The sequence below is a fragment of the Lissotriton vulgaris genome, chromosome 10 (genome assembly GCF_964263255.1).
Source record: "Lissotriton vulgaris chromosome 10, aLisVul1.2, whole genome shotgun sequence".
NCBI lineage: Eukaryota > Metazoa > Chordata > Amphibia > Caudata > Salamandridae > Lissotriton > Lissotriton vulgaris.
The window spans coordinates 748720494-748734505 of NC_141698.1; the positions used below are offsets into that span (position 1 = coordinate 748720494).

A 14012-nucleotide genomic window follows, 5' to 3' on the forward strand; every position below is an offset into this window, starting at 1 on the left:
TAAGTACACCTTTCTTGGTTTTCTAGTATGACCTTAACTTGGTTATTGCCTGTGCATTTCTTTTTCCTTTCTCATATGGGCCTCTACGTTACATAGTTCCTGAGGGTTACCTTCTCTCTAGGAGAGTTTTCTCCCACAGAGGGTGGTCCCTACCAAAAGTTGTTCTTCTCGCAGCGCTCTTTTGTTTCAGCATTGATTGGTTTTCTCTCCCCACTCCCCCGCCCCCCCCCCCTGGATGTGCTCTAAGATTACCTTTTTCTCTGTTTCTCAGAGTAGGGTTAGCTCACATACTAGTTTCCACGACAAAGAGCTGGAACTCTAACTCAGTGATATGAGCTGTTGTCCTTGATCCTTTAGACTTGTCAAGTCATGGTTTGAAGGGCTATATAGTATCATTGTTTCTATAAGTGTTCTCTCCAACTATTTCTTATCCTTGTGCTGTGGGTAATGTTGTCCACATTCTTTTCGCTGACTTGCAGACTTCAGCTACCAAGGCCTTCCCACAGTCCTTCTGGTAGAGCGTCTCCATTTACTCAACTATATTCTTTAGACAGCCTGGTCACTTTATACTATAACCAACCACCTAATCCTATTCAGGGATCTTTCGTGGACCCTCCTCCAGGGGTCCACGAAAGATCAGACACCTGGAGGGGGTGTTGCTTGGGTATCTAATTCTAAGGTAAGGAATCTGTTGCTTGGGTATCTAACTCTAAGGTAAGGAATCTGTGACTGGATGTCTCTCTCAGATAAATAAGTTACTTACCTTCGGTAACGGCTTATCTGGTAGAGACAGGATCTAGCCGCAGATTCCTTACTGAGCCTCCCATCCTCCCCACTCTCCGAACTGCTTGTCATGTTATCTACAAGATCCCTTTCTTGGCATTCTGATGCCTTTCTTTAAAACTTAGTAATTGACACAAAGATGTCTCTTTTTTTAGCACACGGTTTCCATAGGCAGTTTCTAAAAGTAGATCCGCAATTTTGGCGTGAAAAATGGTCACAGAAGAAACTGGCATCGGCGCATCAGATAAGGGTTTATATGGATGCTGTCGACATCGTATACGTAGGACGGAATCGCTCCATGCCCTTTACTGCTGCGCAGAGGTACCAGTTCTGCTAAGGGTTTGAGGGGAGCAGGAATAGGGCACTCTAGCAGTGCACAAATTTAGTGAGGGGTGATGGATTTGTATAGTTCTAGGACGGTGCAATCAGTATGGAGGAAAACCCTAAACCTCTTGAAGAACCAAGGAAGAGAAAACCTTGTCACTAGGAACATGTATAGCAGTTACTGGGCACACTTATAATAAACAGTTTTGATACTGAATACGTTTGAAACAAAGTAAGTTGACACCGTTGGTGTTGTAAAACACGTTGTTTTATGTAGATCTTTTCTTCAGATTTGTACAACACCAGCCGACACGTGTTTCGTCAAATAGGGCGATACCTGGGACTCATCAGGGCTGCACTTGGCGTAAAACGATAAAGCAGGGGACCCGTGATAATTCCAACCCGGTCGACGGGTGGTAGAAGGGCCTTAGATACGGTGAAGTGGATGAAGGAAGAGGGCACAGGCGGGTTCGTCTGTGCGGCGGAGACCTCTGAGTGAGGGGTCCCGGCAGTGCTCGTCAAAAATGTGTCGGAGAGGTAATGCTGTTAAAAAAAAAAATAATAATTTGGGATCCATTCTGGCACCTGGGGGGAATTCCAAAGTAAGGAATCTGCGGCTAGATCCTGTCTCTACCAGATAAGGAGTTATCGAAGGTAAGTAACTTATTTTTTCTTCTCTCACATCCTTTTATTGTAGTCTATGCATAGCGGATGATTGGTTTGATTATCATGGATTTATTGTGCGTTTTGTTTCTAGAACTGAAGCGTCATCCACTGTTCGATGGCCTAGACTGGAATAATCTACAAAACCAACAAATGCCCTTTATTCCACAGCCTGATGATGAAACTGACACTACCTATTTTGATGCTAGAAATAATGCTCAACATTTGACAGTCTCAGGTTTTAGTTTGTAGCTGAAACAATTTGGCTGCAGATTTTTTTCTGACTGACTTATCTGTCCCTGGCTGTTGTATTAATAAAATGTATTTTTGTTTCTTTTTATTCTGGTGATCAGTGTACTTTTAAATTGTAACAGAGAAAATCTGCAAAGCCGCCTGAACAATGCAAATTTAACGACCTACGCACTTTTCTTTAGACAATGGTTAGAAGTGGCTTTACGCCAGAAAATACATTTTTATTAAAATGAACATTTTGGTATTTCAGCTAATGCACTTTATTAGAACATGTCATTCATCAAGTAATTTATCCTATTGCAAATGTCATATTATGTATTTATATGTATCAAAATCTGTATATATGTTAATTTTTGTAGACCAGCTTGATTCTTTAATAATGTTACAAAAACACTGGTTTGTCTCATGACTTTGCTGTTTAAAATTAAGCTTCTTCTGCTCTTGTGTGGACAGTTCTGATTGACTCATAATTGTATAGGTCATTTTTAATATAGTAGAAAAGTAAATATTTTGCTTTTATTAAAATCGCTAAATCATATAAATAATTTAATATGTTTGTGTAAGGAGAACCATCTGTTTTTGATGATTCAGCGTAGTCTAATGGAGACATTTCTTACAACCAGTGTTCAATCACAGATTTGTCGCTGGTGTGTGCTCACGTTTAAAAAAAGAAATGACGAATTACCCAGTAATTGTAATTTCATTGCAATGTAGGCAGTTCTACTGATGTCTTCAAAGTACAAACCTTATTTTTTCCTTTTTGAAAACTATGTACAAAATCACATTTGCAATGTTTTAGTAGTCACTGGAACTCATGACATAACAAAAAATACAACGATTACAACAGAAGATTAAACTGAAGACAAACAAACGTGTTCTGTGGAATCTTTAAACTGTATATTTTTCATGTTTAGACCAAGTGAAGAAAAGTTATTTGAATAAATGGGATCTGTTCCGTAGTTTTATGATAGTTGTCAGTATCATGTCCACTCTTCTGCCACTCTTGCCCTTTCCTATACACAGCAAAATGTCTTTAAGGTCTTCGAGTTATGAGATTATCTTTAAAGCATTCTTTTACAAATAAAACAACATGTAAGGCATGTACATATCGGTCATGAATTCGAGGTGCTTTCTACAGTGCTGTTGTCTCCTCCTTGCCACTTCATTCCTTAAGCTGTTGTAGGAACCAACATACGTTCATACTTTTCAATACCTTTGTCCAGTCTTACCTTAACTGTTCTGGCTGTTTTACTTGTAGATAATTTGGCGCAGTAGCAGGACTTTGAACAAAATGCATCATTGTAATTTTGTCATTCTCACTGCTTTTTTAACTTACAAGATGGAGAAGTCTGGCACCTATATTTTTCATATTCAGTGTGGTGCCAAGGTTGGTGCAGATGATGAAGTGTGTTGTCGTACTATTCTTTGTGCCTCCCAGTTCGAGATGTAATGGTTAACACTACTCTCTATCTCATTTGATAGAGAGCAGCTGAATGGATTCTTCATTGTAATTAACTTTCCTCCATGCTCTAGTTGTTCTTCAGACAAATAAGTAGATTAAGGCCATTTTCGCCATACATTTTAAACTTTTATTAAATATACAATGTGTTCTGGTTTGAAAAAAAGACATGAACAACGCTGCATTTTTATTTATTTCACATTCTAGTTTTGTGGTATTCACTTTACAGATCTGGATTACTTTTCTTAGCTTAGGAGAGTACAATTCATGTTTTATATGAAAATAAGATTAAACAACTGTAACCATAAACACAATTTTTTATGTATCTGCGCATATGCTCTAACCACAAACTAGTTCTGCTGCTGTTCTTGTTTTTGTTCCCAATAAATCACCAAACCTTTGAAAAAATATGGTGTCTTTTTTTGAATGAGACTCATGCTAGTTTTCGTGTGAAAGTCAGTGAACCAACTAGTTGTTACTTTTTTCCCTGCAGTGTTGAGGTAGACCAGTGGGTTGTGGCTTTGTTTTTAATTTGTTTACATTTATTTATGTTTGTAAAATGCTGGTATGCAAGAAACAAGCCGCATGAAAAGATTGTAATGTTATGCATGCGTACAAGTAGTTCAAATGGAATAGAGGAAAGACTTGTCCTTTTGTTGCTGAGTCCATATGGTGAAGCGCAATCTTACAGTTTGAAATGGATGGGGGGAAAACTAAGTGTGCTGTGTAAGAACAGAACGTAGGCATCTGAACACTTTAGAGCATGACATCGTAATATTCAAGAAGCAGTACATGAGCCTAAGCTTATAGTTTAGTCTGCTATAAGCGCATTATAAGATGTGGGTCTCGATATTTTTCCTGCATGTTAGGAAGTTCCCTTTGATTTTCGAGGACAGAGATGAGAAGTTACAGTGGTTTGTGCATTGTGTATGGAACAGTCTTCCACTCAATTCTTGGTGTTTGCAAAAGTAGTTTTCTAGAGGCCAATCTCTGAGGTCTGAAATGCTGGTACCATTAAAGAGCTTCCTTGGTCTATTGTGGCATGAGGCCATGTAGAGATCTGTGGGCAGTTCACCGTTTTTTGAGTGAATGTATTCCTGACCAAAAGCCTGTGGAGTGCCTTAAAATCAATTGTTATTTGGTTGTGACATTTTAGCTTAAAAATTGTTGAGTCCTCTAGTTGCTCTCTTCATCCCCCGCCCCCCTCCCCACACCCACACACACTTGATGTATTTTTATAAGCAAACCCATCCCCTATATTGGTGCCTCAATAGGCATGCAGTGGTGTAAACCTTGTGTCTACCTCTGCAGATCAGGCTCCACTGCATGCCATTTTCATACAGTTTCCTTGTGACAATGAGGAAGATATGCAGAAAAACCTGGGAATACCTCATCTAGGTTTGTTACGATGCTTACCAGGGCCATTCAAGCCATGAGTTCCACCCTTCACCTCACTAAGTTAGATATTGAGCTGGCCATTACTCACCAGAAGGACTATATTGCTCTGCAGTGGCAGGTTTTATTTATAAACTCCATCTGCATCCCCACATCTCAGGCATGTTGGGAAGATGTCACTGTGAATGCACCAGGGCTTCTGCCTTGTAAGATAAACTCTGTGGAGATGTATGAACTGAATCAGACTGAATTTGGCTGATATACCAGCTTATATTGGATGCATCAAGGCATCACACCACTGTTGTTTCCTCCGGGGTCCCGTGTCTGCATCCCATCCCTCTAGTAGAGCAACAAAGAAGCCTGTAGTATTGAACATAAGTGAGCAATAAAGTAGGATTTCACTATGTGTGCTTGTTTCTCCCATCATAAGCATGGCATTCAGTGGGTTAAAATCTGGTATTCCATTTAGGTTAGTCATGTATGGAGATTAAATACCTGTAGCTTTGCCGTGTCTAAAGAATGACCATGTCATGAATGATGTAATATGTGACATCATCAGCAGTGGATTGCGGGTGCGCGAAATATAGTTAGTACAACTGACTATATAGGAGCAATTTCAATGGTTTTTTAAATGCTAATTCCTAACTATATATGACCTGAAACCTATGTTTTTTTCAGTGAATATATATTTAATATAATATATATATATAATTTTTATTTTCAAGTTTTTTTTTTTTTTTATGATTACAGGGTCCGCGCACCGTGAACGCTCTGAGCTCTTACTCCTACATATTTTTTTAAGTGTCTAAAACATAATATCTACGTTTTTAATTTAAACAATATCTGCTTTAATGTAGAAAATGTTTTTTTAAACTTTTAACAACAGTATATTACTTTTTGAAGTAGTAATAAATCTCGCGAGGGTAGGTCACACGTGCACGCAACGTAAGAGCTCCGTCCACGCACCGTGAAAGCTTCGAGCTCTTACCCCCGAAAGTTTTATAAACTTAAATCGTTATATCTACGTATTCATTGCACAATGTAAAGGTACACATTATCTGGGATAATAAAGAACATGTTAATTTAAACTTTTAAAGACCATATATAACTTTATTTAAGCAATTATAAATCTTGCGAGGGTGCGTACTACGTAAACGCATCGTAAGATGACGTTAGCGCTCCATAAACGCAACGTAAGCGCTCTGTAAGCTTACTTCCAACCAAGTGACCTTAAACCAAAAGATTTAATTGGTTTATAATACTTCCTAATACAATTGTTGAAAGACCCCTTCCATGTTAATCATTCTTCTTTGGCTTTCAGAGAAGCAACACCTTTTTTCTACATCTCCTAGCTACAGAAAAATACTTCCAAATGGCTAAAACATCGACAGTCTGACCATTCTTCTAATGAAGACTTTGTTGAAGAGGACCCTCGCCCAAGTAAGAAGGAGTCCATAGTCTGGAAATTTTTCAGCTTTCCAGAACATCAGAAGAAGGTAAATGCACCACTGGTCACCTGCAAGATCTGTGACAGTGTTATCTAGAGGAAATCCTAATAAGAAATATTCATTCGGAACCCACAGCATGGAACGCCATGTAAAAAATATACACCCCAACAATTGGAGTAGAGCTGTGGTGCAAAGATCTCAGGAGCAGGACTCTTCTAGTATATCTACAGCAAGAACCGGGGTACCACCAATGCCATCTTCAGTGGTGGCGAACATTCAGCCAGAACTGAAACATTTAATGATGCAATGCATACATTGCAGTAAATTAGTAGCCTTCGGACAACAGTCCATTGAAGTAATTTTACAGAAGAACAGGAACCACAGATGCAGCAAATCATTTTTTTCTTTCAATTTCATAGTTTGTTCCTGTTGAACAATTATTTTGTGTAAAAAGTTCATTTTTCTACGTTTTTCAAGCAAAACAAAACCAAAAAAACCCAGTTCTTTTTAGAACTACCTCTAATGGTTAAAGAAAGAACAAAATTTCTATGTTTGTAAAAGTTTGTCATAGTGAATGTCAAAGTGCAAAACTATAAGGATGTGGTACAGCATAAACCTATAAGGTGTTTACCTATAGTATACTGTACTACTTCCAAAGCACTGAAATGTAACATATGTATATAAATATGTTACAAATCAATGGGCCAGATGTACGTAATCTCAATTTACCTACTCATAAATACCGAGTAGGTAATCCCAGATTACCACTTCTTAAATACCGAATCATACCGATTCGGTATTTAAGAACTGGCAATGGGGATGTAGGTATTTTTACCGAATTGATTACCGATTCGGTAAAATTCAGTAATTACCGATTCGATAATTACCGAATCTGTATTTGCCATTGATTCCAATTGGCCTTGAAGCCCAAAGGAATCAATGGCAAATATCGATTCGGTAATTACTGAATCAGTAAATACCAAATTCTGCCAGGGGGAACAGGGTGTCACTTTGATACCCTGTAGCACCCCTGTTTTTGGCTTGTGTGCAATGTGACACACATACATGCCCTTAGGGCATGTATGTGTGCCACATGGCACATGTGTGAATGTACACAGGAATTCCTTATTTACCACCCAATTGTATTGGGTGGTAAATAACAAATTCTTAGACGCCTCTAGCACTGTCAACAGTACTACCTACATTAGAATTGACAGATTTGGTATTTTTACCGAGTCTGTATTTACCGATTCGGTAAAAATACCAAATCTGTAAATAAATGCCTACTACATAGGGAAAGGCATTTACCGGTCAGCAACAGCCAAATTCAGCCGTTACCGATCGGTAAATGCCTACCAACATCGCGTCCCAAATCATACCACTTCAATATTTAAGAGTAAGTAAATGGGATGTAGGTAATTTATTTTAAACTTTAAAAAAACATATAACTTTATTTAAACAATTATGAATCTCACGAGGGTGCGTACCATCTAAGCACATCATAAGATGACGTAAGCGCTCCGTAAATAAAACGTAAACTCAATGTAAGCGCTCCGTAAACGCTTCGTAAGCTTATGTCCAACCATGTGACCTTAAAACAAAAGATTTAATACTTCCTACTCCAATTGTTGAAAGACCCCTCCCATGTTCATCATTCTTCTTTGGCTTTTAGAGAAGCAACACCTTTTTCTACAGCTCCTAGCTACAGACAAATACTTCAAAATGGCTGAACATCCAGAGTCTGACCATTCTTCTAATGAAGACTTTGTTGAAGAGGACCCTCGCCCCAGTAAGAAGGAGTCCATAGTCTGGAAGTTTTTCAGCTTTCCAGAACATCAGAAGAAAGTAAATGCACCACTGGTTCTTCTACTTCATCTTCATAAGAGTTTGTTCCTGAAACCCCTAGAACACAGAGAGAGTCCATAGTACGGAAATTAAAAAAAAAAAACAGAAAGAGAGAAAAAAGTAAATGGAAATGGACATCGTCTCCTCTGTAGATACCTTGTATGTTGTAATGCAAGTTATTGTGGTAGTCTTTCAGGAAAGCAGAAACAGATTTGTTCACATGGTTCCTTCCTTTCTCAATGTGAGGTCAGAATTTGGCGTAGGAGGTCACGAGTTCCTACTCTGGTGAAACACACTTGCTATTCTATATACTTACTTATGTTGTAAACTAGTGAATCAGAGACAGTCAGTGAAAGAAAGGATGCAGGACATGAAGAACACAAAATTGTATCACTTTGCTACTACCTCATAAATTACATTTAAATAAGTATAATTTTCAAAACAAATGTTTCATTAATAAATTAAAATTTATCAGAATTTTCAAAATCTAAAAGAACTTGTAGCATTTCTTCATCAGGAATTTCATCCGTCAAAGTGTCTGTAAATGATTCGTCAAGCTCAACAATGTCTACACACTCCATTAATTCCATGTCTAGTGTTTCATCCAAAAACTCTGCCATGGTACTTCCTTCATGTTCTTCATGATTTGTTTCATTTATAGGATCAATATCCACCACAGAATAAGTTGCCTCAATAAACGTTGCTGATATTTCAAAGAAGACGTTGGTAGGCTCCTCATTTTCAGTCATCATTTTATGTTAGTGTACTATTAGAAGAAAGAGAAACAGAGCTTAGGAAGAGTGAGATAGGGCAGAGAAAAACTATTAAATTCTATTAGAAGAGTCACTACTGTGTAAATCTCACACCAGAAATTGAACACCAAAATTTCCTCACAAACCTACCTCAGACACTATAGTCACAAAATTTGCTGTTTCCCTGGACAGTGTATAGTATCAAGCAACAATTAGAAATATAAAGCACTGCATCTGATGTTGCCCTACTCAATCCATAAGTATAACAGAATAAACATTAAATAACTAACAGAAAACATTTTTCCTATAAACTTAAAGTGAACAAACAGAGTTCTCCTTACAAATTAACAACTCACCTTCTAGAAAACTGTTGAACAGTAAATTCTGTCTCAATCTAACATCCTCAGAAGTATACCGCAAACACTAAAATCTCAAAATGGCTGTGTTTCCCTCTCATTTCTCATACATATTCAGATACCCAGCCAATCATATTTTATCACACACAAAATCAAAACCAAAGTAAAATTTTTAATTGCTTCAAATGATCAACACTTTCAAACTCACATAATCTTCAACCTACCCCCAATGCTCTCTACCAATTACCATACTAACTCTCCACAAAACCTCTACCTAAACCCAAAGGTGAAAGAGTCTTCACTTAATGTTGCACTCAACCAACATCTAAACACTGAAACTTGTTATTTTAATGTATTTCTTTTTTGTCTTTTTGAGCCAAGGTGCGCGGACCCCGCGATTATTTTTTTTTCAACCTTCGGGGTCCTTTACAGACCCCAGGACAAAACATAGGGGGCTCAGGAATCTCTACCCTGCCTCCTTGTCAACTAATACACTTCTGTTTAGAACCACTATCCTCTACCACAAAAACAAGATGGCGGACAACGCTTCCTCATTTCGACTGACTGGAATGTTGACAGACGTCCATCAGCTAATCAGAATTCCGCACGCGCACGCTAAGGTCCGCGCACGTGCAAGGACAGTGCAAGGACGGTGCAAGCCCGTGCGCTTACCGTGTCCCGCTTATAGATATATAATTTGAAAAAAGTCGATTTTCTCAACCATTACTGAAGGGATTTTCACCAAATATACAAAAGGCACTTCTGCATACCAGGCTCTACCATTTTGCCAAGTTTAAAGTAATTCTATTCAGCCGTTCGGGCTGTAGCTGTGTCTAAAGGTCCAATGGAAAATTGCATTGGACTCAATTTCACATTCAATTTTCTCGAAAACTACTGGAGGGATTTACACCAAACATACAAAAGGCACTGCTGCATACCAGTCCCTACCATTTTGCCAAATCTGGTGTAATTCCGTTCAGCCGTTCAAGCTGTACCCTTGTCAGAATGTCCCTATTGAAATTAACATGGGGAAAACACGTTTTGGGACCCCCCTTTTTTCTCGGCCCCCATTTGACGAATCCCCCCGAAACTTTCAGGGAAGGAGCGGAGCGCAGCAAGGCAAATTTAAGGAAAATTACAGGTAGATCCCTCAATCGACGCCAAAGTTATTCCCAATAGAATGTTCGGAATTTCCTATGGTAACCAGGTCCTAACTATATATACCTACTGGCGACCGCCAGTAGATAATATATATACATATATATATATATATATATATATATATATATATATATATATATATATATATATATATATATATATATATATATATATATATATATATATACACATTGGAAAAAAATAGGTTTCACATACGTTATAGTTAGGAATTGGCATTTAAAAAACCTTAGAAATTCACTGTAAAAACCATAGGTTTCACACATGTTATAGTTAGGAATTAGCATTTAAAAAACCTTAGAAATTCACTGTAAAAACCATAGGTTTCACACACGTTATAGTTAGGAATTAGCATTTAAAAAACATAGGTTTCACACATGTTATAGTTAACTGGACATTGCACTCATACAAAACCATTGAAATTCCCCTGTTATAGTTAGTTCAGCTAACTATAACTCGCGTGACCGCAATGCACTGCTGATGACATCACATATAACATCACTCATGACATGGTCAGTGACATCACTCATGACATCACTGATGACAGCTCAATTGACATCACTCATGACATCATCCAAGGAATGTTTTTTTCAGAAATTTAAATATGTTTTCTATATGTGTATCACAAGGTCGATGGAAGAATAAATGGATAAATAAATGTCTCAATGGATGTTTTTTTTGTAAAAATGATTGCATAACTCACTTATTAAGTGTATCTTAGTGAATACATGTATTAGCGAGTAATGTTTAAATATGTACATATCTGTATCAGTGTCTCACTTTGTCTATAATTGGCTCCATGGGTTCGTGAGTAGCTACATGAATGTCTTTATGGGTTATTAGTTGGCTTTTTGAGTATCAGTATGAGTGTCTGTATGGTTTGTTGGGGAGTATTACTTAGCGCATAGATGCATGAATGAGTGATTCACTCTTTGTATGTGTTTTGAAGACAGCATGTATGCACGACTGTATGGGTGCATGAGTGTGTGTATGGGTGTGTTGGTGAGAGATTGACTGTCTCAATAGTATCTTTGAGTAACTACATATGTTTTAATCTACTATATATGAGTATTGATTTATATAAGTGATTATATGTGAGAGTGAGATATTGGAAGAGTTCCTGTATAAATAAATGTGTTTCTGTAAGTCATTGTTTAAGAGAGTAAGTATATGTACGTTTCTGTAAAAGTAAGTGTATATATCCTGTATATATCCTGTATATGCAAATAATTGGTGAGTGTCGGTGTGTAACAAGATGTATAAGTGTATGAGTACATATGATGAGTGAGTACATGTATAAGTGACTATATAGAACTGTTGGTGAATGAGTGATGTTTATGTAGATAGCGGAATTACTCAATAGCTTGTTGGTAAGTGGTATTGGTATCTCCATTTTTTTTATTTTTACTTTTCTATTTTTGAAGGTGTGTATCAAAGGTCATATTACGCTAAGAGGAGGTCTGCCACTCTTTCACAAGGATGATATCATCAGTGATGTCATTTGAGATGTCATCAGTGATGTCACTGTCCATGTCATGAGTGATGTTATATGTGATGTCATCAGCAGTGCATTGCGGACACGCGAGTTATAGTTAGCTGAACTAACTATAACGGGGGAATTTCAATGATTTTGTATGAGTGTAATGTCCAGCTAACTATAACGTGTGAAACCTATGGTTTTTTCAGTGAATTTCTAAGGTTTTTAAATGCTAATTCCTAACTATAACGTGTGTGAAACCTATGGTTTTTACAGTGAATTTCTAAGGTTTTTTAAATGCTAATTCCTAACTATAATGTATGTGAAACCTATGTTTTTTTCAGTGTATATTGTAGTGTAGTTCCTATTTTCCCAATAGGCCCTGCACATTGGAATAACATAAACAGCAGTTTTGACGTAGAAGTGCGGTCTTCCAGGTCTCTACTGACTATGCTAAACTTAATTGGGTTTGTTACCAACTAGCTCAGAGGTCACTGGAAACTTTCTTGACTGAATAGGAAGTGATCAGCTTCCCTGGCACAGACAAGAAGGGATTCAGTTTTCCAACAACCGCATAAACATGACAACTTTGCTCCTTAGAATAAGAGTCAATATCTAGAGTCGTGTGAAACAATAGACCGTTATTTTACTCAGTCAGTTGTGCAGATTACTTTCACCAAGATGCAGAGAATAGAGAGACGGGCGTTTTCAATAAAAAGGTATTATTTATTGAACAGTCTTTCTTCTCGTGCAAGAGAAATGAATTGCCACAATTGCAAGACTAGTTATTATAAAAAGTGCGTACAGTAAAATGAGGATTGCGAAATAATACTGTAAAAGCATTGATATGGTTTCTTAGCCATACAATGGTTAAAATGAATAAAATATATACATTCATATATACATTCAGCTAACGTACTCAACTGGTGCTTCTAACTACGCCTACCCAGGTGTACCTGACCTAAGCCTAATACTTGGGAGGGAGTAAGTGAGTAGCAGTTTTAGTTAAGTTGGTTTTGCCAAGGTTTGCTTCAAGAATTCTCTCTAAGGGTTTAGTCAACACCATACCTCTGAAATAGAATGTTGGAGGTCTTGTATCTCCTTCTAGGACTCGATATCCCAGTCACTCGCAAGAGTAGGCTGGAAACGCCGGAGCTGGATTTTCTCGGCAGGAGAAAAGACAGCGTCTCTCTCAGCGCGTCAAGGAGGAGGAGGGGCAGCGTCCGTGGGCAGCTTGCATCTGCTGGGCTCTGTAAGGGACAGCTGATATGCTCCTGTGTTCACCACACCATTGCTATCATCGATGTCGTTGAGGCAGCGTTTGCTTAAGGCCACGTTGGTAATATTTATACCTGAAAAGTGCCTTGTTTGACGTAAGTTTTTGGACATAAGACGTCAATAAAGATGTCACTAGGAAGTGATCGTCTCTTAGTGCTCATTAGAGTTCTATTACTAATCAAAACATAGCAAGCGGGGCTTTCCCAGGTTGCTGAGTTTTATCTTGTTGAAGAACTCGGAGTGTAATCTAGGAATCTTAGATAGTGGCTTCTGCTGTGTCATTTGCTCTAATGAGCTGCAGAAGAAGAGATTCTGAAATGTGGCTCTTGATCGTTTATGCCATTATAGGGGTATAAATGGATTATAGCCGTATAGGGGCATAAGGTCACAGTATTGATCGGGGTCCTAGATTAGAACACGACTATATATATATATATATATATATATATATATATATATATATATATATATATATATACACACACACACACGAAAACTAAACAGCCACTTCCCTTACAAAGAAGTACAAAGTTTGCATGTCTGCAGCCTTTCTTATTTTTCACCTTATTCTTCTTCTCCTCAATCAACACATCATTCACACATACACACACCTACTTGCTCACTTTCTTGGCTCGGGTTATCAATCATTCTTCTTTAATTCAAATTCAAAGTGCAGGCCCTTTATCGACGCTTTTTATTATAACAACTAAGCCGGCCGAAGGGACTATGACATTTGCACACTTGCTCCCTTTCTTGGCTGCACTTATCAAGTATTAGTCAACCCACAACATGCGACTTAGG

General features: G+C 37.8%; 1 protein-coding gene across 1 annotated transcript in view; it reads left to right on the forward strand.

Moving 5' to 3' along the window:
* Positions 1-3889, forward strand: part of MASTL (microtubule associated serine/threonine kinase like) — a 276260-nt gene extending 272371 nt beyond the window's left edge. Inside the window, exon 12 of the mRNA XM_086941611.1 lies at positions 1865-3889. Within this exon, the coding sequence (XP_086797737.1) occupies positions 1865-2022 (158 nt within the window). The 3' untranslated portion in view covers positions 2023-3889. The remainder of the gene's footprint in view (positions 1-1864) is intronic.
* Positions 3890-14012: the final 10123 nt, after the last annotated feature.